The 23,933-nt window shown below is 60.7% G+C and overlaps 7 protein-coding genes across 7 annotated transcripts; all 7 read right to left on the bottom strand.

Annotated features, from left to right (window-relative positions):
• Positions 1–2,020: 2,020 nt before the first annotated feature.
• Positions 2,021–3,085, bottom strand: LINJ_27_1840 (hypothetical protein, unknown function; the record flags this gene model as incomplete). The annotated part of the gene is made up of 1 exon (XM_001466396.1): positions 2,021–3,085. One exon carries the CDS (start codon positions 3,083–3,085, stop codon positions 2,021–2,023), a length of 1,065 nt encoding a protein of 354 aa, XP_001466433.1.
• A 936-nt stretch (positions 3,086–4,021) lies between these two features.
• Positions 4,022–4,801, bottom strand: LINJ_27_1850 (conserved hypothetical protein; the record flags this gene model as incomplete). Its single annotated transcript, XM_001466397.1, has 1 exon — positions 4,022–4,801. One exon carries the CDS (start codon positions 4,799–4,801, stop codon positions 4,022–4,024), a length of 780 nt encoding a protein of 259 aa, XP_001466434.1.
• A 1,671-nt stretch (positions 4,802–6,472) lies between these two features.
• LINJ_27_1860 (protein kinase-like protein) lies at positions 6,473–9,340 on the bottom strand (the record flags this gene model as incomplete). The annotated part of the gene is made up of 1 exon (XM_001466398.1): positions 6,473–9,340. One exon carries the CDS (start codon positions 9,338–9,340, stop codon positions 6,473–6,475), a length of 2,868 nt encoding a protein of 955 aa, XP_001466435.1.
• Positions 9,341–10,479: 1,139 nt separating this feature from the next.
• On the bottom strand, positions 10,480–15,438 carry LINJ_27_1870 (conserved hypothetical protein; the record flags this gene model as incomplete). The annotated part of the gene is made up of 1 exon (XM_003392614.1): positions 10,480–15,438. The coding sequence occupies one exon, from the start codon at positions 15,436–15,438 to the stop codon at positions 10,480–10,482; it is 4,959 nt and encodes a 1,652-aa protein (XP_003392662.1).
• Positions 15,439–16,370: 932 nt separating this feature from the next.
• Positions 16,371–17,663, bottom strand: LINJ_27_1880 (conserved hypothetical protein; the record flags this gene model as incomplete). The annotated part of the gene is made up of 1 exon (XM_001466399.1): positions 16,371–17,663. The coding sequence occupies one exon, from the start codon at positions 17,661–17,663 to the stop codon at positions 16,371–16,373; it is 1,293 nt and encodes a 430-aa protein (XP_001466436.1).
• A 1,210-nt stretch (positions 17,664–18,873) lies between these two features.
• LINJ_27_1890 (putative small nuclear ribonucleoprotein protein) lies at positions 18,874–19,209 on the bottom strand (the record flags this gene model as incomplete). The annotated part of the gene is made up of 1 exon (XM_001466400.1): positions 18,874–19,209. The coding sequence occupies one exon, from the start codon at positions 19,207–19,209 to the stop codon at positions 18,874–18,876; it is 336 nt and encodes a 111-aa protein (XP_001466437.1).
• A 1,165-nt stretch (positions 19,210–20,374) lies between these two features.
• Positions 20,375–23,152, bottom strand: LINJ_27_1900 (putative FtsJ cell division protein; the record flags this gene model as incomplete). The annotated part of the gene is made up of 1 exon (XM_001466401.1): positions 20,375–23,152. The coding sequence occupies one exon, from the start codon at positions 23,150–23,152 to the stop codon at positions 20,375–20,377; it is 2,778 nt and encodes a 925-aa protein (XP_001466438.1).
• Between the last annotated feature and the right edge of the window lie 781 nt (positions 23,153–23,933).

Here is a 23,933-nt window from a genome sequence, read left to right on the forward strand (position 1 = left end):
ATGCGCACCACAGCGTGAGAGAGGAGAGGAGGGAGGGAGGGAGGGGGGGACTACCTGATTGACAGCCTGAGAGAAAGAGAGAAAGATAGGCCCAGCGTCACCTCCGTCGCCCGTGACACATGATAAGAATAAAGTAAACGATGCACCCGCGTGCACGCAGGACGTGGCGCTGCCATGCATCGGGAAAGACACGCCCAAACCCGTTATCGTCATTCTCCACGACACACACACACACAAAAGAGAGACAAGAGCAAGCCTGAAAGAGCAGTCGATGAAGGAAAGACGCACAGATGAGCGTCATGCGTGACGTCCAGGATACGAGCGAACTATGCAGCCAAATCAAAGGAGAAGACGTTGGCCGCTGAAGAGGGCAGCGTGAGGCAAGACGCGGACACAGACAGACAGCGAAGCGAGCCCTCAAGGCAGCGAGCCGCACACACGCACACACACGCTAACAAAAAAAAAACGAAGAAAAGAACGCCAACGCACGCGTACACCTACACAGACATGTAGAGTGAAAGCAAGAGAGAGCGAGGAGCAGCGACAATGGAAATTACCACGAAACCCATGGAAGAAAACAAGGAAAGGAAGAAAGACCAAGATATACGTGCACAAAGGCGAAGCGCACCAGCACGGCTCCGCCACAACTCACCCCATCCCCTGCACTCGCCCTTCCGAGGGAGCAGCAGCAGCAGAGGAAGTGAAAACACAAACGCATGCAATCGGGAAGAGATAATCAAGAGTGTAACACTAATACCCAAAGCATCCACCCAGTGCCCTAGTGTGGCGAAATAACCAGAGAAACAGATATACACGCACACACATACACGAGAAGGCAGCAGAGGCGTAATCCATGGGGAAAGCGAAGAGCAGGCGGTGTTGAGGAGAGGTGAGGGGTGAGAAGGCATCAGAAAGTGAAGAAACGACAGCAAAAAGCGCGACAAGCAGAAAGGGCAGCCGCTGCTGCTCTAGCAGTAACGAGAAACAAGAAGGCACACAGACCACCACGTACCAACGCACATACACAGACACACCCTCGAAGATGCGCTCACACGGAGATGCGCCTGCATTTCTCTTTTCCTTTTCAGCGTACCCCTATTTCACCCACGAGCAAGTCCGCAAGCACACGCACGCACAGCCACAGCCCACCAGCCTCTGCCGCACTGCGAGCTACATCCTCGGCGTCTAGGAAGAGCCATCCGGCCGTCGAATCGGGCCCATGCGTCCAGCGGACTCTTCCTGTCTTTCCCCCTCCCTTCTTCGCATACCTGCAGCGCAATCGGCCCCACACGGGCCTGGCTGCGCTGCACGCCTTAGCCCACCTGGGCCGCGTGCAGCGTCCTGCTCGAGGGCGGAGGCGGGGGCGTACGTCGTGCTGCTAGTAGGGGCTGGTCTACGTGCATGCCGGATGGGCTCAAGGAGGAGGTTGGCCAGCCTCAGGCCACGGCTCTCTGCGACCGTGTGCGCCGCTGCCTGCATACCGGGCTGCTACTTTTTTTTCTATTTCGTATGTTTGTTGAAAAAGTCGACAAAACGCGCGGTGAGCCGGCACAAACGTGATCACCATGGTCACACGTCTCTTCGGCGCGGCGCCAGCAACGACCTGCCCGCCGACACCACGGGTCCGCCAGTCCGTACCCCCGAGGGTAGGCTGTGCAGGCTGCTTGACTTCCCCAGAAAGAGTCGGTACTGGGCCCTGTGATGCCACAGACCGAGGTGGCCGGCAGCATCAAGAGCCCGTGGAGGGCGGCAAAATAACGAGAGCAAGAGAAACGGGCGAGCGAGCCGAGAGAGCACCACGCAAACGACCTCTCCGATTCCTTTCGCTACGATCACGCTGTACGCGACACACCGCGTGCATGCGTGTGTCGATGGTGTGATAGACAACAACCGCCGCCCCCGCTCTGCCCTTCCGCCCCAAAGTAGAGAAGCGGCGGGAACGCGCCTACCCTTATCCTGTTCGTCCTCTGCCGCTGCGCCATCGCTTGCACCGAAGACGACGCGGAAAGCAGAGCACCCCTCACGGACACGAATGCAACGTGGTGCGCGAGTTTGGAATGAGCTCCATCTCGCGATCGCCTTCCCTGTCAGCAGCGCTGTGCCGCGGCTTGGATGGATAGCCGCTCTCCGAGTCGATCTTTGCAAGCTGGTCACCAGAGCTGGCGGCTTCGCCATGGGTCGAAAGAACACCGGCTGCGCGGGTACTGGACGTATGGATGAGCTGGCAGCGCGGCATGCTTCGATGGGAGCCGATGTACAGCATATGGAATGCCATGTAGCAGTAAAAGAGAAGCTGAAATAATCTCAACACCAACGCGAAGACGGTGACGGAGAAGCCCTTCTCATATGTGGCGGTCTCACCGCTCGCCACGGCAGTTCTGTGCATCCACTTCATGTTGTACACAGCGGCGCCCTCCAGGATCAGGCTGGCGGTTACCACGATGCACTGCAAGCACGAGATTCCGGTGTTTCTTGACCGTCGTGACCGCTCATTCGCCTCGAACCCACAGCACGGGCCCCACATGCCCTCGTCTTTCAAAGCGCTCGGCTCACCACCAGCGCTGTACACGCGCCCATCATCGTGCACCTGCGCGCCGTACAGCTCCAGCAGTTCCCGGTTGAACAACTCTTCGCTCACGCGCGCGCGCTGGTCACATCGCACGCAGCACGCCACGACAACAGAGAAGATGAACGAAAAGACGAAGAGTACAATGATCAACACCGAACACGCAATCAGTGACAGGTTTCGCCCGGGCGGGTCCGTCATGGACCCGCCGTGGCCGCCCAGCAAGGCGAAGTATTTCCGTTTGTGCACAGTGATGCATGGCGTGCACAAGCCTAGAAGCGTGAAAAGGAAAACGGCCACCTCCAGCAGCACCAGCAGCACTGCACCAAGCATGCGGCGGCTGTACAAGTGCGGCGCCAGCGAGTACGTTGGATGCACTACTAAGTACTTCTCGCCGCCCATGCCGATAGCCAGGTGGTTCTGTTCGTGTGCCTCCATGGAAAGGGTGGCGTGGCGGATGCCAGGCGGTAGTACGGCTACCGGAATGGCCGCCACCGCTTCCGTGTCGTATGCTGACATCACCGCAGGAACGAGGCGTGGTGTGAATATACTTGTAAGTCGCTTCGAGGCGTGAGAGAAGCCGGAATGGGCAGAGGACAGACGCGGGCAAGGTATCACGCAAGAAGAGAAGGTCTCGTGAGTGTGGGTGCTATCACGACTGAGACGAGGTGCAGAAGACGATTCCGCGTTGCCAAGCACGGTGTGCAATCACCATGGCAAGCACGCATGCACAATCAGCGTTGCAGCACGACGAAGTGACACCGTAGAGGAAGCAAAGGAACGAGAGAGAGGAGGGAATGGAAGGGAGAAGATGCAACAAAAATAATAGCGTGGTGGGTGAGAGTGTTGCGGATGGAGCATGCGCGGCGCGCATGCAGCCGTCGTATCTCCACAACGGGCGGGGGGAGTGTCGCACGGTGGCGTCATCGACAGAAGAACTGAGCTGATGGGGCAAAAAGAAAACGAGCCATGCATGCCTCTTTGTGTCTCTCGCGGTCTCCGTATCCGCCGCAACACGAGACATCGACACATCCACACACAAACAAGCACAAGCATAAAGGGTATGGCGAGAGGCGGCCCTTGGGGGGGGGGGGGTGGAAGGGAGCTCGCGGGCACAGGAGCAAGAGAGGCCGGAAAACTTTGCCGGACACAAAAGCGAAGCGTGCGACCACACAAGGCAAACAAGAGACACATGACTCGGCTATACATCGAAGAGTGCCGGTCCCTCCCTCTACAGAACGGCCCACAGTGGTGAGAAACGACGGCGGCCCGGGCAGAGAGAGGGAGAAGGCGCTATGCACGGTGTGCAGAAAAAGACCTCAGAAGTTGCGAAATACAGTCGGAGAGAGCAAGCAAGCTACGTAGGCAGCATCATGGCAAGCCCTCCCCATCCGCCTCAATCCACCATCAGCTCAAGAGCGTCGGCAAGCACCTCACCGACTCATCCTCCATGTGCTATCGAAGCTGCCAGGTAAGGATATTATACTCCGTTGAGTTCATCTGCCGGTCGAGGAACCGCTGGCGTGCGGCATAGCGGGTGCGCACGTGAGAGTTGCGATCCATCAGCAACTGCTCCGCCTCCGCTGTGTAGCATTGATGGGTGATAGGATCACGGTCGTCTTGCTCTCGATTGCTGCGCGCTGTGCCAGCTACGTTGGCGAGTCGCCTACACTCTGCTTCAAAGGCCGCGTTGCGGGAGGCTTGTAGCGTCGCCTCGCGCGATGCCGCCCGCTCGCGGCGAGCCTGCTGGTATGCACGAAGCTTTCGGCGCTCGCACACGCGCTCCTGACGAAGAGCAGCATCGGCCGTTATGTCCGGATCAAGTCGCTCTGCATCCGCTAAAAAGGCATCGCCGCCCCGTCCGCTGTCACGGCGCATGCGCGGGTTGTGCTGCTGCTGCTGCTGTAGATTCGGTGGTGCCACTCTGTAGAGTGCAGAAGCAGCAGCGGGATCCACTGCCCGGCGGTTTGATGATGTGCATGATAAGGTCCCAGGAGTGCTGCCTGAATTCAACGAGGAGGCCGGTGAGAGAGAGGCAGACGAGCGCGACAAGTGCGCTGCGGTGCCGCTCCCGCTGGGTCGTACTGCTGTGACTTCCAACGCTGAGCAAGGCGGAAGAGGAATGATCGGGTGTTTATAGCCGGGCGGATGCTGCAGCACCTCTGCCTGGTGCTTGCGGACACCGCGGTACGGAATCGGCTTTAGATGGAAAGGGGCCTCGTTGCCGAACAGCATGATGTATGTCAGGCACTCAATGTGCTCTGTCTGTGTGTGTGTATGTGTGGAGGGGGTAGGGTCGGGGGAAAGTCAAGGGGGTTGGGAGACTAGAGAGCACTGGAGCTGATAAGAGGATGTTCAGAAGAACAGAAGACGGAACTACAACGCACATCGGTGGAAGGAAGAAAAGGGCGGGAAGCTTCAGTGTGGAGACAGCGGGTTCAGATCACCAAAGGGGTGAGAGAAGAGGGGAAGAGGGAGGAGCAGCCGTTCCCTCTTCAGAAGTCATCCGTCACTGCCGTCGTTGATTCATCCTTTTTTTTTACCCCTCTCTCTGTCCTCTCGTGCCGCCGACCCCCCCCCCTCAGCTGTTGCATCGCGTGCCGTGTTGTCATCGCCAATGGAATGCGCTGTGTATATGAGCGCGTGTGGTTCAGGGGTGTGGCAAGAGAGGCGGCAGCCGTGGTTCCCTTTTGATAGGTGAGCACGTCGCATGATGCGTCGCGCCTCCTCCTCCTCCTTCGTCTTTTAGTGAACATTCGTTGTTGGCTCGCATGTCTGCGCATGTCGCTTGCGTAGCTCCTGCTGACCCCCTCCCCCACCTTCTCAGGTGTCTCGAACATCGTTTTGTATAGATAAAGCCTTGCGTGCAGCACGACATGGAGCTGCACGGGCCACCACTGAAAAACGTGAAGCGTGGGAAGCACGACGGCGAGTCTCAATGTCGCACACACACGCGCACGCACACACACAAAGTCTTCGCATCGAATAGGTACAAGAAGAGGAGAGGAAAAGACGGGGCCGAAGCGGTGGCCGGAAAGAGCATCAACGACACCATCGTTAAACTGAAAATAAGGCCAACACACAGCACGCAAGCACCGCGCCAACGGTGGTGTGCGCACCACAGAAGGAAGAAGCGAATCAACGAAGGAAGAAAAAAGGCAACGTACCCGTACACACACACAAGCGTATTTGCATACTTACACCTCCACACGCGACACATACACACAGACTTGCAAAAGTAAGAGAGAAAGGACAACGGTTGCGGCGATGCAGAAGGAAAGCGGGGGAGAACGGCGGCAGTGGCACAGGTAGGTGGCGGTACCACGGATGGGAGTCGAGAATCGGAGAGAGGGTGAGAGGGTGAGAGTGAGAAGCGGGGGGGTGAGGAAGGGCGGATGATAGGGGAAGGGTTGCGGCAGACACAGTGCGCATGCACACGCTCACATACGCACGGCCGCGTCAGCGGTGTCGGGTATCTCTGAGGAAGTAGAGCGGTGCGATGGCAACTAATGATTTGGGAGGGTGAAACCCCTGCGCGAGCCTCAACATGTGCCTCATGGCTCTGCCTCTCTGCCTCTCTCTCTCGTTCGTGCGTGCGTCGGTCGCGAAGCGCCTAACCGAGTGGCGCAAGAGCAGGGAAGAGGAGGAAGAGAAAAAGCAATTGCAGCTCACCGCCAACACGACTACCACAACGCCGCCACCTACCGCGGTGGCAGGGGAGGCAGGCAGCGGAGTCGGCAGCAACAGGAGGAGCGCGCGCACAGACACAGACACACGTTCAATCACACATGCGCGCACCCGCACACGCGCTCACATGGGAGATAGAGAGAGAGGGTTGGAGTTGCAAGACAACCACAGAAATCGAGCACCCACTACCGAGAGGGAGTGGGAAGTGGGGTCTCCATCTCACTCATCTCGGTCTTGGTTCGCGAGGAACCGTGCTTGTCGCCCCACTCGCTCCGTCTCCGCATCACTGTCGTCGTCGTCTTCGACCTGGTCGCGCGTGCTGCGGCGCGTGTGCAGCTGCAGCCGTTGCTCCTCTTCGTCCTCCTCTGCGAGGTCTCCATCGCTGCCGCTGTAGTCACGGGTACTGATGGCTTGCTGGTATCCGCCACCAACAGTGTCGCTCACGAAAACGCTACGGCTGCCTCCAGGGAACGTATCCGGTGAGGCGCTCGCAAGCGGCGACGCAGCAGTTGCGCCTTCAGACGCTGATGAAACGGCTGCGACAGTCGCCTCCACTCCGCTGGGAATGTCTGCCACATGCTGCATAGCTGGTGGTACGCTCGCAGAAGACGGCCGTCCAGTTGTACTTGGTGCCATATGTGTTGCCGTGGAAGGGCAACCCTGAGACCCCCGGCTCCCAGGCTGATCACGCCGATCCTCGGGAACAAGTGCTGCGGAAGGCGCGGCATTACCAGCAGCAATGGCAGCGTCCATCCACGGCATAGGCCTCATCAGCTCTGCTGGCGCGCATGGCAGCGGTTCCTCCTTGAAGAATGGGTGCTGCAGCGCCTCGGCAGCAGATGGGCGGCGGCGCGGGTTCCACTGCAGCACCGACGCGAGCAGATCCACCCCGCTTTCAGGCAATAGCGCGCCCTCCGCTGCCACCGGAACATCGCCGTGTGCTACGGTGGGGAGGACAGCGCCACGTTGGAAGAGGCTCGCCAGCCGCGACGTGCGGTTCCAGCGCGGCAGCGACTGCATCATTGTCTTCGTCTGGGGAAGGTGATACAAGCCCGGGAACGACTCCTCCGTCGGAATGCCTAGCACCTCACACACAGCCAGGAGGTGGTGACTGTCGGTCGAGGCGTGGAAAAGAGGACGTCGCAGGAAGAGCTCGGCGAAGATGCACCCGACCGACCAGACGTCCATTTTGTGAGAATAGTCGACGACACCAAAATGCAGCTCCGGCGCGCGATACATGAGCGTCACAACGGTGGGGGTGAGCGCCTGGCCTTCACGGTAGAGGCGACCAAGGCCGAAGTCGCACACCTTCACGTAGCCATCCTCGCCAAGCAGTACGTTCGACGTCTTCAGGTCGCGGTGGAGAATGCGGCTGTCGTGCAGAAACGCCACGGCACGCAAGATCTGGTACACGATGGACTTGGCGCGTGCCACGTAGCTCGCCGCCGCCTGCGGATGCGCGTTGCGTGGCGTGATGTGGAAGTACGGCACCTGTGCACTCGCGTGAGTAGACTTGCAGTCGTCGCCGTCGCCGTAGAGCTCTGCTGCAGTCGCGTACCGCCGCATGTAACTCCCCAGGTCGTAGGGGCAGTAGTCCATTACAAGGAAGACGTCCTTCGCCTTGCTTGCAGCGCCAACGGCGGCCAGCGGACGTGTGGCAGCAGCGTCCTGAGCAGCGCCTTTCTCACCTTTAGTTTGAGCTTGCGTGGCGGGCCGGGCCTCTTCCCGCTGCGGCAGTGGCTCTTCGGCGTTGTCGATCTTCGCCTTCTTCGCTAAGTTTTGCCCCGCTGTGTCCTCCGCCGTGGAGCGAAGCCGGCGAAGGGCGCGATCGCACTCCGCAGCCTCCTCTGCGTGCTGCTCGGTTGATGGCGACTCCGACGACAACGACGACGACGACGATGGCGACTCCGACGATGAGGAGGAGGGCGAGCACGATTTGGGTGGTGATGCCAGGCGGCGCGGGACCGGCGTCGGGTCTAGCAAGACGAGCTCCAGTGCGCCCATGATGTTGGGATGCTGCAACCGCAGCAGTAGATCGATCTCTCGCATCAAGTATGGCGGAAGCCCAACCTGCGAGTCCTCTAGCCACATCTTTTTTATGTGTTTCAGAGCATATGTGCGCACGTGCCCTGGCGGTGCAGCGGCTGACGAAGCGGCTGAGCCCGGTCGAGTCACGCGGTGGCGAGATTGTTGCCGATGCTGCCGCTCGTAGTCCGCCGTGGTGACGGCGCGGAAGACGACGCCGTACACACCCTGCGAGATGCGGCCGACTCGAGTGTAGTAGTTCACATCCCTGCAGATGGGTCGAACGGCGCCGGAGACATCGACGCGGGCCACGGCGCAGGCAGTATTGTATGCTGCATCGGCAAACAAGGAAGCGCTAGATGGGCGAAGAGAAGAGACCGGCGCGCCAGCAGCAGTAGCAGTGCCGGTGGCGGTGATGGATGGCACGCTCTCCACTGCCGCTTTCTGGGGCATCTGCGGAGGCCCTTGCGCTGCCAGCACCTCTCGCATACGCACGACAGCCTTCGCCACCACAATAGACTGGCTCTCCTTCCCGCTGCTGTCACGGCCGGCGCCCGGGATCTCTGCCGAAGCACTGCTCAATGCACTCACGTCACGGGTATCGCCCCCAGTGGCGTCAATGCTGTTTACCGCCTCCGTCATCATGGGCACCACGGCACCATTAAGGCCTCCGGAAGCGGCAGCGGCAACAGTTGACGTTGAGCTGTGCTGTTGATTGCTGAGGAGCGCGTTCAGAACTGGTACGATCATGTCGCATGTGAAGGGCACACAGAGCGGATCCTTTGCGTTGTCACGGTACTCAAGCCGCGCCGAGGATGGAGAGGCGAACACGGGCGGCGGGGCCGGCACCGTCACACCTGTCAGCAACGACGACGACACGACGCCGCCGCCACCCGCGGTATCCGCGTCAGCGGCGCTCGACACGGGTGCGTCTCTGATCGCTGCGTTTGCAGCAGGGACAGTGGCGGTCGCGTTGGTCACTGCTGGTGGAGCGGCGGCAGCGGCGGCAGCCTTTTCCTGCCGCACCTTCCGCATACGCTCCAAGAGCGAGTTGACCTGCATGGCGTTGTTCGCGGTGCGCTCTACGTATGAGTGCGACTACACGTGGTGCTTTCCGCCGCAAGTTGTTTTTAGCTCTTATTCTTGTCTTCTCGTCTTCCGTCAGCGCATGCGGAGCCGCGGCTACGAAACCTATAATACAAGGAAAAAAGAGGTCACAGAGATGTGGCACACCGATGGAGGGTGCGCGCTGCCACTCCATGAAGGGTGCAGTACACAGCACCACGGGGGGCCGTGGTTCGCATGTGTGGGCGAGGGGAGCAGAGGACAAAGAAGAATGAGGGCAGTATGGTGAGGAGGGCGGTGCAGACGATGGGCGCTTGTAAGAGAGACAGGCGAAGACGCCCACACACGCGCACGCGAGCAAGCATGTAAGCATTACATTAGCAGCACTGCCCGCTGGCTAGAAGGGTTTCATGCCCTCTCGTCCTGGCTGCAGAGGGGCTTCGTTCAACACCTCCTCTTCCCTCACTGTCAGCCACTCGTCCCATGTCTTCAGAGCTGCACCGTGCATAGTCACCTGCTGGCGCACGCGGCCGTGCGTTCATTTTCTTGTTGTTTTTCACGTTACCCCAGCCTACTTTTGTGGTTGGGGGGAGGGAGGGGCGATGCAGTGTAACGCAAGAGATGCGTGCACACACCCGCACACGCAAGAGCGAACAAGTACATCTATCAGCACAAGGACTGGGGTACACAAGGAAAAGGGTGCGCAAGTGATGGGTTAGGGCACTGATGGCGGCAAGGTATACATCAAGACGAAAGGCATGTGCGCGTATATATACATCGATGTGTCTGTTCTCCCGCCTGCAGGTGGTCAGAGAAGCGCCCCGTTACTGCGATACGGGAGGAAGACACGTGAGATAGAGAGAGACACCCGCACTCACTTTCCCGGCAGCCACGACCACACGCAGAGAGGGAGAGAGAGTTCGCCACACTCGCACGAATAGACTGGGGCTCTCTTGTGCACGTATGCAGAGAACAACAATGATGAACGGCAAAGAAACAAAAAGGGGAGGTAAACCTCAGCGCAGCGCCACACCAAAAATGCGCACGACAGCAGAGCTGTGGGCACACACATACACGCACACAGACACGCGAGCATACACAAGCACCCACAGCAGCAGTGTAGACTCGCCTTCCTACTAAAGCGTCACGCGGCGGCGACGCTCGAAGAGGGCGTCAGCGAGCGTGGAGACTGGGTCGTTTGGTCGCATGCGCACCACGTCCGTCATGACAGGAGTCAGATTCGGCAGCACGTACTTCATCAAGTACGTCTCCACCGGTAGTTCCAGCATCTCCACCGTGTCAGGGCTGCTCTCGACGATCTGCAGACGACGCAGGGAGGCCAACTCGTGCAGGATCTGGGACGCCTCGGCCTCAGAGCAAGCGGTAAGTCTCGTCTGCCGCTCCTCCTCCCCCGCAGCAACAGTAACAGCTGCGTCTGAGATGCTGCCAGCGGCTTCTTTCAAAGCAGCATCGGCTGGTGTTTCAGATGCTGTCGCGACATCCACTTGACCTGCTGGTGCCGCGGCGTCCGCCAGGAGCGGCGGGGCCGTCTTGGCGCTCGTGTCCGATACCCCGTCCGTTTCGGTGGATGCTGCTGGAGCCGCCGTAGCCGTAGTCGTAGCCGCAGCTGTGGGCTCTCGGCGCACGGGTGCAATACGTGCGCATAGATCCTGCGCAAGAGCCGCGAGAGATGCAGCCGGCGGTGGTGTGCGCCGCGACGTGGCGCGGCTGTGACGAGGACACCGGGTGTGCGCTGAGGGAGAAGGAGCCTGGCTGAGAAGTAACGGGGACTGCGGGGCCGCGGCGCCGGTCCAGCAGAGCGGTGCGAGCCGCATCAGCGCCACCGGCAGCTTGGCATCCACCAACGCGGATCCGCACTCATCACCGCATGTGCGGTTTGCAACCATGCGTGCGTCCATGCCGACCCCCGCCGCCCTCGCTCCATCTTGCGCCTTCCGCTCGCTCGCCGCGCACCAGCATGCTTTCACCTCCTCCGTGCTCAGCACCGACATCGGCATGAAGTGCATCTGCGCCGTGCGGGTTGTCGGGGGAGCCTCCATAGTAGTTACAGCGACGCCGTCCGCGTCCTCAACGTCAGCGGCATCATCACTAGTGCTAAGGGGAACGATAACCCGCGCGTGCTGCACACCCAGCGCGGGTGTCGTCGTGATGGCGCTGAGCCACGACAGCAGCGACTGGGTCGGAGGAGAAGTGGCGGTGTGATGATCCATGTACCATTCCAGCTGCGCAACGTATGGGGTGGTGTGCAGCGAGGCGCGAAGCGCCGCAAGCGCCGCCTCTGCCGACCCTATGGCAGCCGCACCCTGCGCGGAGGGTCCCGCACCGCTCTGAGACGTCGATGATGCCTGCTGCTCGGCAGCCACAACCAGGTTTGTCTGTAGCGCATCCATCGTGGCGCGCAAAACAGCCGGGTCGGCCTGGAGCGCCACGACATGATCTACGAAGAGAGACTCATCCACAGGCTCTATTACGGTCTCCGTGTCGCCGCTGGCGGCCACCCCCTCCGTCAAATCGTCCATCGACTCCACCTCACCGACGGCGCTGTTGCAACCTGCCGGACCGCGGCCACGGCGATGAGCGCGCTCCAGCGCCAGCAGCTCCTCCTCCTCCATGTTGGCAATATCAGGCAGAGGAAAATCCGCATCGATGGGGGCTAGAACCCCGCCGTCCTCGCCGTCCGCGTCACTTGAGTCTTCCGCAGCGTGGTCATCAGAGCGTGCCAGCAGCGGGGCGAGAGCGCGTTGGCGGCGCAGCTCGGCATCCTCGAGTTCCGCCCCATTTGCGCGGAAGCATAAGACGGCCTGCGCTAGCGTCTGCGGAAAGTCACTGAGGATGTAGCCTTGGCAGCGGCAATCCGACTGACGCAGGCGCCACCGGCACATGAAGGCGAGCGCGCAGTCGAGGTATGCGGAGCTATCGTCAGCGGGGTCGATTGCGAGGAGCGGGTTTGTGTCGTCTCCGGGGTCGGCCGATTCGTAATCGTCGTCTTCTTCCTCGTCCTCCTCGGCGGCGTCGTTTCTGCCCTCCGGCGACGCCTGAAGCGTGCCATCACTTGCCACCTCCTCATCCCCCTCCTCGTCGCTGTCCTGGCTGCTGCCCTCGTCGCTGCCCTCGTCGCTACCACCGCTGGTGCCGCCGCGGCCATCCTCGTCGTTGTATCCGCCATTGTCCTCCGACGCCGCTGGAGTGGGCGGCGGACGTGGCAGTCGTCCCTCTGCCGACACCTTTAGCGCCAGCACCTTCAGACCGAGAAGGTACTCCTGACGGAGCGCCGCGATGCACCGCAGCTCCTGCCGGTCCACATCGCGCGCAAAGGCACGGCCACGGCTACGGGCAGCAAAGGGCGGTAGAGCTAGTAAAGGCAGCGCTGCGTCGCCCGCGGCGGCGGAGAGGGGCACAGGAGGCAGCAGTTCACGGTCCTCTTGCATTTCTGCTTGCGCCGCCTCATCCTGTGCGTCGAGCTGTGCAAGCCAGTTGCCGCCCTCCTCCTCATCCTCATCCTCCTCTTGCTCCTCATCGATCCCGGCGCCGCCCTCCTCGTCGCCGTCGGCGTCGGCGTCGGCGGCACCGCGGATGTATGCCTCGTTCACAACCAGCGCAATAGGCCGCAGAGGCTGCTGCTGCTGTTGTGGCTGCGTCGCGACCTCCTCCTCATCGTCGCTGCCGCTATCAGCGCTTTTGGTGGTCGTTGGAAGAAAGATAGATATCAGAGATGCGCCGGAGGCCACCCCAGACGCCGCGCCGCCGACCTCACTCTCCCCCTCAGTCGCCGCCCCCTCTTCGTCCGGCTCTTCCTCGCCGCCGCTGTCATCGTCTGTGTCGCCGCGCTGCTGCCGCTCCTCTCGCCTCTGGCGCCGCTGCTCCTCCTTTGCCAGGCGCCCAGCGGCCTTCTCCTCCGCTGCCTGACGCACCAGCCGAGCTTGCACCCTGGCACGACGGCGCTGTAGGCGTCGCATAAGCAGGCCCCGCAGCGCGGCGCGTACATCTGCCACGTGCGCTTTATAGTCCGCAACGATGTTTTCGCGCGACACGCACGGCGCACGGCACCGTTGCGCCAGTAGAGCGGCAACGGTTTCCGCCCCGCTCAGCGGTGGCCCGGTGATGAGGGCGCGGATCGGCTTGAATGCATCTGCGTGCGCAGCGCGGAACTGCGCGCATGTCACATCAAGGGTCGCAAGGAAGCCATCGAGGGCTACCCAATCATCCTCCGCGTGCATCGTCAGCACAGTGGAGGGCTCCGCTTGGATGTCGGAGAGCACTAGGGCGGTCAAGAGAGCCCCGCCGTCGCCCCAGCACGGCTTGTTGCCAAACGCGGCGAAAAGCTCTTGAGGGCTGGTCGGCGGCGGCAGCTCCAGCCGATCGAGGCGCACCAAATCCACTGCGGTAGCGTTGGCCACTGACGGGGACACCGCGACAGCTGGTTGCACGGACCCACCAAAGCGCGCCTGCACCGCTTGCAGCAACTGCCGCTGCGTGATGTGGCCCTGGTCAACGGCGAACATGTACCGCTCCCCAAGCACGTCGTAGGCGCTGCCGACCTTGTAAAGGATCGAGGCCAAGTCCTGCACGTGGATCATGGGGATCTCATTCACGCCGGCACCGTACTGCGGCAGAACCTGGTGGTGCCAGGCGCTGCGCAGGAGCCCGAACAGCATGTCCGACCCTTCGCCAGCGCCGTACGGGAGGCCAGCGAAGACGACGTAGGTGTGCAGCGTCTCGGTGTTGGAGCGCTTCACGAGGTGCTCCAGCGAGTGCCAGTGCTGAAAGCGCGGGTGCGGCACACGCTGAGCGTAGGCGTCGTCGGTGAAGACTCGGTCCGGGACAAGCTCGCGGAGCTCGGCCTCGTCCTCGCCGGCGGCAGGCTCGCGCAGAGAGAGAGGGAGGCGCTGCTCTAGCTCTCTGCGACGTGCGGCACGACGCGCCTCTCTCTCCGCCACGGCAGCAGCGCCCTCGCCGAGGGCATCTCCGTCGTCGTTCTCCTCATCCTCAGCGTCGAGGAGCTCCTCCAAGAAGGCATTTCGCTCCTCCTCGCGCTCCCACTGCCGCATCGCACGGGCACGCGCGCGCTCTGATGTCAGTGTGTACGCCCACGTCACGGCCGATGACACCAGCACAAATGTCTTCTCTACATCGTAGTGCGTCCCAGCGAGAATGCGAATGGCACACATGGCTTCGTACGTGTCGTCCTGAAGGACCGCAATGACGACGTCGTTGGCGAGCAGACGCTTCCGAAACTCCTCCGTGTTGTCGTTGTGCTTGGGAACGATGCTGCTCACGCAAAACTGGATGTCCGCCGGTAACGTATTTCGCTCCTCCGCAGACAAGCCCGCGCGTGGCAGTGATGTAGGCAGCTGCGCCGCACCAGCAGCGGGCGCAGCATGCCGCGTACTTTTGTGGTGCGATCCCCCTGTGACCATGACAGAAGAGTCGTCCGCGGCGTCGGCCGCGGCGGCGACCAGCGACTTCTCGAGCGAGTCCCACAGGCCCTTCATCTGGCCCCACAGCCAGTCACTCGAGGTCGCCCTCATCACCGCATTCACCGCTGTCGCCGCTCGTTCGCCAGTGCGAGTGCGCGTGATCTCGACCTCATACTCGTACGACTGATGGAAGGCCCTCACGACATGGCGGCCAACGTACGAGTCGCCGTTCAGTACCAGGACCTTCTTCATTCCAAGCGTGTGAAGATGCTGATGCAGCACCGACAAGAAATAGGGGAAGAGATACAGAGGAGGATGGAACGTGCAGGACGTGTGTGCGGGTGTACAACGGGGACAGGAGGGAGGCGAGGTCGTTTGTAGGCGGCCCCGAGGAAGAGGGGCGGGCGGGAAAATGGAGAGAGGAGAGACGGAGAAGGTGGAGTCAAGCGTGAAGTGCACTGGCCATGGATTCACTTGCGGATGTGAGAGTTCGTAGGCACGGCTGAGTGTACGCAAGCTCGGCGACAGAATCGACGCAAGCCTTGAGCAGATACAGAGGAGAAGGGAAGGACAGAGGCGAGAGCGCTGTCGGTAGCACGGACATACACACACATAAAGCACGGGACACGTCGAGGGGTGCTGCTGTGCTACCGCCATCGGCACTAACTTCTTTTTCCCCGCGCTGCATGTGTGTGTGTGTGTATGTCCGTGCTACCGACAGCGCCCTCGCCTCTGTCCTTGCCTTTCCCGCCCTGCCGCTACAGCGTCGACAGTGACCAGCTCGCACGCTGCGAAGCCGACGCACATGACCTCAGAAGCGTTTCTGTGTTGTACGGATCGACTTCGGTCTCTTCATGTTCATTGCCCGTCGATGCACCCGCTCGCTAGGAGGAACGCGTTCGGTACAACTGGTCAGCGGCCTGCCCCACTGGAAACTGAAATGCTACATTGAAGATAGTGCCCATTCCGGTAACACCCACATACATAGGCACACGCACCCCTTCTCACGGACTCACCCGCCGCCGCCGCCTCCCCCCTCCCCACCACTGCGCAACCACTGACGTGCACAAGCGCGTGCTTGAGAGACAGACAGGCAGGCAGGCAGGGAAGATGAGTGCCCCCGTCTACGAATGGGGAGAGACCGAGAGTCAGCTACATGGGGGCAGTGCACACGTCGTGCATATCGGTGTGTGCGTGTCTGCACGCGTGCGCGCGTGGACGCGTAGGCCGTGCTCTCGGGGAATACATGGATCACAGAAAATGATGCAAGGAAACTCAAACAAAACTCACACGCATACGCAACGAGCTAACCGCGAGGGTGTTAAGAAACGACGAAAACCACGAAGAAGATGGACGCCATCAGCAAGAAAAGAACATCATTGGGGCTGCGCAAGATCTACCGTGGAAACCCATGTGATTCAACGAGCAAACGCTGGGGGGGAGCAGCGACTGTGGATCACGCAGGTGGCTATCAAGACAGGTTGAGCGATGAAGAGAGAGACGAACACCGAGGAGGAGACGTGTGCGTGTTTGGAAGGTACGTATTCGTGGGTCGTCTGAGAGCGCATGTGCGCTCTCACTGTAGAGCTCTACTTCGAGAAGAGCTTCGACACTTGCGCCTTCAAAGAAGTGCTCTTAGTACTCTTGGTGTCGTCTGTGCTATCGCACTTCGCCGTTGACGACGAGACATTCGCGTTGTTGCCACCGCCCCCACCGGCTTCTCCTGACCTGGAGCCGGCGGCGGATCGCTTGCGGGTCGACGAGGAGTTGGCGGTCGATGTGGAGCCGGCGTTGTCCGTGTTGCGCGCCTTTTTGCCGCTAGGCGCCGCGGCAGCCGGATCAGTGGTGGTCTGCTTACGCAGTGCCTTCGACGCGGCGGCCTGAAAGGCTGGGGTCGGTGAAGCAGCCGCAGGCTTTTCGGAGCCCTTCTCTGGCTCGCGTTCTGTTCCTTCTGCAGCGCCGGCCGCTGGTGCGGCACCCGCAGCCGTTATCGTCGATCGCTTCTCTTTGCGCTTTCGCGCCACCTCGCCGCCGGTCATCTGGCCGATGTCGCTGGCGTCCACCGGCACGTACGCCTCCCCGCCATCCTTCTGCAACTCGGCCGCGTCCAGCATGTCGGAGGTGAGCTGCACCAGCAGCATCTCCGGGTTCCACGCGACATCCTCGTCCAGCTCCCGTGCCAGGCAGCTCGTGAGACACGACATGTCGAACTCGCTGCGCATCATCCGCAGCAACTTGTCCCAGCTGTTCGTGACGTCGAGTTCGTTGAGACGTGGCAGCGTCGCCTGGAAGCCCGTCGGTGACTCGGAGATGTGCTGCGCGAGCTTCTCCTTCTGCCGCTGTGCCCGCTCCGCCTGCTCGCGATGGGCCTGCTCCGCGTCGGGGATGTCGTCTTGGACGATCTGCACATTCTCGTTCAGCTCCTTGTCGGCGGGGCGATGTGCGTTTGCAGGCTTCTCCACGTCGAACCAGCTCGAGCCCTCTTGCCGCCGACCGCGGCGGTCGTGATCAGGGCGGTTATCGGACGGAGCGTTGGTGCTGCCGGCGACATTGGAGGCGTTCACGCTATTTGCGTTCGACTTGCTTTGGTGATCTGTGTTCACCGATGCGCGCGGCCCAGGCTCAGACGAGCCGGCGGCCGTTTTGCCGTCGACCTCGGGGGAGGGTTTCACCGCTGTGCCACCCTTCTTGCTCGGCCCGGTGGGCGCGTTCTTAGAAGAGACAGAGGAGCTCGCGGTGCGCATCGAGTTGAGGCGCGAAGGGGACGTGGTTGAGGCAGTCATGGGCGGCGCCGACGTGAGAGGCGCAGCCATCCCCGCCTTCTGCGGAGACAAAGAGGAGGCAGCGGCCTTGCTGCCGCCACCATTGCCGGTGGATGCCATGATGAGTGACAGAAGATGAAGCAAGCGCACGTCTGTCGCGAAGAAAGGGGAAAGAGGGGTAGTGTAGCAACGGTGTGTGTGTGTGTGTGTGCAGCAGCAGCAGCAGCAGCAGCAGTAGCAGCAGGTGGCACACTGCCGACAAGTACGAGGGAGAGCCCTTCCGAGGTGATTGACCCAAACAAACCCCCGCGTGGCTACCCCGGCGCGAAACGTCGTGTTTGCTTGACCCTCAGGATGATATGCCGACGTCCGTATACCGGTGTGTTTGTGTGTGTGTGTGTTTGTGTGAGAGAGAGCAGCCCTTCGAACAACAAAACACGTTGCGACGGAAGTGGAGGATGCACCGAGGTGAGCCCACAGACGAAAAGGCGCGCGCTTGGCTGGGCAACAGATGTCCGCTCAGTAATCTGGCACGCGTGATACGAGGGAGATGGAGGACGAGAGACAACCGGAAAGGATCAAAGGAAGCAGCGGGAGGTGAGAGATCGTAGACAAGACAGGATGAGCAGTCATCATCACCCTCATGTGCACACGTGCGTGCACGGGAATGAGAATGGAAATGGAGGAAGGGAGGTGGATGCAAAGCCGTAAGGGGCGGGTGGTGAGAGAAGCAGCAGCTGTCAACGGCGCCGCTACACCATGCTTCTCTACTCTTCATCTTCTTTTCGTGTCATCATACAATCACACACTCGCACATATGCTCCATGAGCACGCACGCGCCTCTCTGACAAGGAAGAGTTAGGCAGGTCGGCCCTCGCCTCGAGGCGATGGGCAGACGCACAGCGAAAGGGGTCATCCGGCGGTTATTCGTTGGCGCTCGCCTTTTTCGCTTCTTGTCGTTTTGCACTAAATCGTCCTGTTTCTGATTTCCTACAGCGCATCGACCCCCTCATCGCCTCTGTGCCCCTCGCCCCCTGTGTGCGCGTGCGAGGGGTGAGGTGCACACACGCACGCGCATACACACACACACACAAGGCGGGACAGAGAAAGAAAGGGGGATTGGGGAGGGCGGAAAGACATCATCACCATCAGCACCAACTCATTCGCGTGTACACTCAACACGCGCGGGGGTGTGAATACATGGGAACGCAAACGTTTGACTGTAGGCGGGCACACAAGAGAGAGGTTAGGATGCTTCTGAGCACACATAGCGGTACGAGACAGCTCACCTCACCCCTCAGCTTTTAGGTGCCAAGTTTGACTTTCGTCGTTACGCGCCGCGCTTGCGCTTCACGGCGGTTGCCTTCGCCGACTTGGGAGCGCCGCCAAAATTCGCCACAGCCCCGCTGCCACCGTTCTCGCTACCTTTCATCACTGTGACGGACACAACGTGCTCGCCGCGCAGCAAGATAAGCCCCAGCTGGCGTTTTGGCGAGACGCCCTCCTCAGCCATCTTCTTCGACTGCGGCCGCTCCTCGACCGCGTCGCCAAGAACGACGTTCATGTGCTTGTCAAAGACGAGCAGCTTGCCAGTAACGGTACGGCCATCATCGAGCATAACGCACAACACCTTGTTGATGTTGTGCAGCATGGTGTATTTGCCCATTTCTTATTTTTTTTTGGGGGGGGGAGGTGTGCGTCCGGGTGTGCCTTGCGATGCTTTCCAGAACTGCGCTTCAGCCATCTGGGACGAGTACATGTTTTTTTTTTCGCCAGTGATCGTTGATGCGGAAACCCCCATGTGACATGTGCAGGGAGGATGAGGAGAGAGAGGGAGTGGGGCATATGGTCGTCATCGTTATCAGCGTGCACGCACACACGCTCATGCGCAGAGATCCCGGCGAGTGGGAAGGAGAGAGAGAGAGAAACGACGGGCAGACAGAGGAGGCGACGTGGATCTAAGAAAAACAGAGCAGAAAGAATTGAGAGAAGAGTCGCGACTTGGCTTTGCTTGTCGCGTAAAGGCGGAGGCGCACGCGGGCGAGTGCGAGCCCTGTCTCCTCTCCAAATTCCCGTCATCACATGCTGCCATGCCCACATAAAGGGCACCGCTGCCGCTGATCCTTCATAGCTGGAGGTGAGTGGAAACACACACCTGCTGAGCTGGTGTGTGTAGTTGTACGTGCAAGCATGCACGCTTGCGCTGGGGGGACGAAGAGACGTCCGGTTGCGTCGAGCGTCGCGTCGGGCCCCCTTTTTCTCTCCGTTTCTCCGTGTGCGTGTGCGTGACTCGGTTTTTTTTCCTGTTGCGCTCAACGCCACGGTGGCTTACGGGCTTAACACGCTTAGGCGTACAAAGGAAGGAGAGCGACAACCAAAACAGAAGAGAGCGAGAGCGAGAGAGTCCGCGGTGCGTGCGCGTACACGTGTGTGTGTGTGTGTGTGTGTGAAGGAAGCGGGGCGGGAAGGGAAGTGAATTCAGAGGGAGGGCTGATAGTGCAGCATCGTCGGCTCAGACTGCGCGACGCCACGACAAAGAAAACAAGATGTACCCATGCACAAGTGAAAAAGAGAAACACGCAAGGACAACACAGCAACAGGGCGCACGTACGCACACTCCGTAAAAGAGGGGTGGCGAAATGCTCCGATGAAAAAAAAAAGGAGACATCAACTTAACCGAGTCTTGCCCATATCACAGCAAGCCAACGCGCCCATACACGGCAGCGAGAGACAGTGTCAGGCACACACACACGCGAACGCACAGGCATACAGGCACGGAGGCAGGCCCCGGCGCACGGTGAAAAGCACAAGCACAAGCACACGTGTGCACCCTATTTCCGGCGCTTCAGCTTCTGCTTCTCGCGCCGCATGCGGCCCATCAGCTGCCGGTCGAGGTACTTGTGCCTCTTCTTTCCCTGGCCTTTCACCACTTGCGAACGCATCAGCTTGCGCACGCTCAGGTTTTCAGCCTTCTCGCGCGCGCGAGGGTCAGCCTTGCCTTTGTCAATCAAGCTGCGTAGCATGCGCTGCGCCTTCCGGCGCTTGCGGCCCATCGCCTCCATCACCTTGCGACTCGGTCGCGCGTTCAGCTCCTGGAAGCGGCGGCGCTGCTCCTCGATCTCCTCCGCGGTCACTGGCAGCACGACACGGCAGTTGCGCTGCTCATCCTTTACGAACCAGTCCGGCAGGTCATCGTCGTCGTTGAAGACGTAGCGGTTGACAGAGGCGTCGAGGATCTCGCGGCGCGCCTTGGGGTCCAGCATCTTCTGCGCGATTGCCAGCGTACGAGCGCGGATGTCGGGATCCGTCATGGCAATCGGGATCTCTTCAAACTCCGTGTCCTGCTTGCCACTGGAATTCTTTCCGCTGTTTGTGTTGTTCTTGTTTCGCTTGTTCTGCTTACGAACCTCCTTGTTGTCGTGCAGGGTTTGCTTCCGCTGCTGGCGTATGAGCTCCTGGGTAGTCACCTTACCTATGTCAGGGATCAGCTTGCGCTTGCGGCGCGAGTCCTCGCGGCCACGGTTGATCTCGTAGTCGTCGAGGTCGCCGTCGCTCAGCTCCGCAGACAGCTCGCTAACAGAGTCGTCGCTGCTGTCGTCGTCGTCCTTGTCCTCGAAGCGCGTGCGCACGTGCTTGCGCTTGTCCGGGTCCGCCATCTCCGTGGGCACGCTCATGATGATGCGCTCCTCCTCTAGGGTGCGCTGCCGCTTCTTGTTCTTGGCGCGATCGTGATCCTTCGGCTTCGGAAAGGTGTCATTCAACACCTTTTCGATGTTCAGCTGATGGCGCTCCCACTTGCTGCTCTTACCCGCCTCCTCCAGCTGCGCTGCGTCTTTCTCTGCCTTTGCACGCTTCTTCTTGGACGCCGGCGTCTCGTCCGCGGCCTCCGCGTCGTTGCTGTCCTCGTAGCCCTCCAGCCCTGCCTCGTACAGCGTCACACGCGTCGAGCGCTGCGCCGGGACGTAGTTACCGTAGTTGTCGACATCCATGAAGTGCTCCTCCCCCTCAACGAGCTGGGCGGAGTGCGGCACGCCATCGTCGTCGCCCTCGGCCTCGGACTCGTCGCCGTCCTTCTTGTCCCCCAAGTCCCAGTCGTCCTGGGAGGCGAGGTTGACCGACATGACCGGGTTCAGCGGGTCGTTGCCGCGGTCCTCCGGCTCCGTCCAAGTCTTATCCATGATGTGGGCCAGCTCCTTCTCCGGAATAAGCCCGAGCTGCTCCACAGTGAAGTGATCCAGCTCATCGGCTTCGCCGTCCTCGCCGCCTGCCGCGGCGTCGCCGTCATCGTCGAAGGCGTCGGTGTTCGTGCCTTTGTAGGTGAGCCCATCCGCCTCCGTCATATGCTCGACGCTCATGTTGGGGTCGTAGTTGATGAGGCCCTTGATCTGCTTCAGCTTTCGATCCACCACCTTCTTCTGCTTTTTCTTCAACTCCTTGGCCTTCTTCTTCCGAATCTCGAGCAGCTCACGCGCGATCTGCGTGACGCCCTCGGGGCTGTCGAAGTCGAAGTGGTAGTCGCGCTTCCCTTTGCCGTCATCTTCGTCGTCTTCGTCGTCGCTGCCGTTGCCGCCGGCCATGCTGTCCACGTCGCCGCCCTCCTCAGTGCCTGCCGCGTCGACCTGGATGCGGTGGGTCTTCTCGCGCAGCAGCTGCTCTCGCCACCGCAGCATGCGCCGAAGATCAGCCTCGCCCACCTGCTGAAGATCACCGCAGAGATACACCAGCTCCTTCTTGGAGCTCTTCGACTTGAGGTATTCCTTGTCCGCGTCGTCGCTGAAGCGCAGCTCGTGGTGCGTCTTTAGGAACACCTTCGGGTCATCAGCGTTGAGGAAATCGGAGAAGGACGCAACGTGGTGCGAAACGGTAGCGAACTCGTCGTACCCCGTCGGCACATTCGACTTGGGGGCGACCAGCATGCCGGAGGCGGAGACGATCTTCTCTTGGCCGACCTCCGCAAAGACCTTTTGCGGGTTGAAGAAGGCGGGATCGATGCTCTTGGGTGCCTTGAAGCCAGCACAGACGACGAAGATTTCGGCAGACTCCATGCGAGACGCCTGCGGCTTCGTCGCCTCGACCTTCTCGAAGAGCTGCTTGAACACCCAGAGGAGGTTGTGGAAGTCCGGCGAGCGGAACACCTTCGTGACAAACCAGCCGTTCGCCTTAAGCATGGAGCACGCCATCTTGGCCGACGCCAGCACGAGCGCGTTCTGGTCGAAGAGATCGCGCGACCACACACCGCCGACGTTTGGCGCACCATCGTGAATGACACAGTCGACCGGCTCTTTCTTCAGGTACGTGACGATCATCTTGCGCGTCTTGTCATCTGTGATGTCACCCACGAACGTCTTGACGCCACGGATCGGCGCAATCGGAACAAGATCGACACCGACGATCTTCGAGCCTATCGCCATGTGCTGCGCCGCCACCTGGCACCAGCCACCAGGCGCGGCGCAGAGGTCGACAAGGACGCGCGACTTGGCGAGGAAATCATACTTTCGGTTCAACTGGATGAGTTTGTAGGCAGAACGGGCGCGGTACCCCTGGTCCTTGGCCAGCCGGTAGTACGCGTCCAACCGGGTCTTGGCCTTCTTCTTGGACTTGACGCCCATTCTGCTCGTCTGCGGTACTGCTGTGTCGTGACTGAAGGGGTGGGCGAGTAGAGGAGGGAAAGGACGGGTCGCTGTGGTTCAAGCGCGAATGCCGCCAGTACGGCCGCAGGCTCCAAGCACGCAGTGTGTGTATGTGTGTGGGGGGAGGTAGAGCGAGAGAGCAGTGGGGCGAGGATGGAGGAGCTTCGCGGGCACGCGCGCTCTCCTAGATGTAGCTCCTCGCACTCTTTCCTTTTCGTCACCGTGTGCAAGCGTGGTGAGGGCGTGTTCAGCGACTGCGAACGGGTGAAGATCGAAGAGAAGCCTCAGCAAGGTTGCGTTCGACCAGCGGAGAGGGAGACGATGGAGACAGCGAGAGATGCAGACGGTGCAGCATGAATCTACACACGGCGCTGCGCTGCCATCCGAAGAAAGAGCGGAAGATGGCGCAGCAAGAAGAAAAGAGGGCTCGTGCGTAAGATGGGCTTCAGAGGTGCTGCCTTGTATGCTTGCGTGCACGTCGGGTGGGGCGAGTAGAGTTGTTTGCTTCGGACCTTCAGAAACCATCACTGTCACCAAAGAAGAGGGAGAGCGCACACAATGGCAAGAGGCACCGAAAGGAATGCAAAGGCAGGCAGACAAACCGCGTTTATGTGAGCTGGCGTGTCCCTGGGAGCAGCAAGTTGCCGTCGCCGTATCTCGCAAGCAAGTATCAAGACAGCGTGCGGCGTGAGCTGGTAGGGATGCGGTCGAAGGAGAAGAGATACAGCGGCGAAAGCGAAACAGCGTAAGAGGCAGTAGA

This window comes from Leishmania infantum, chromosome 27 (assembly GCF_000002875.2).
Source record: "Leishmania infantum JPCM5 genome chromosome 27".
NCBI lineage: Eukaryota > Euglenozoa > Kinetoplastea > Trypanosomatida > Trypanosomatidae > Leishmania > Leishmania infantum.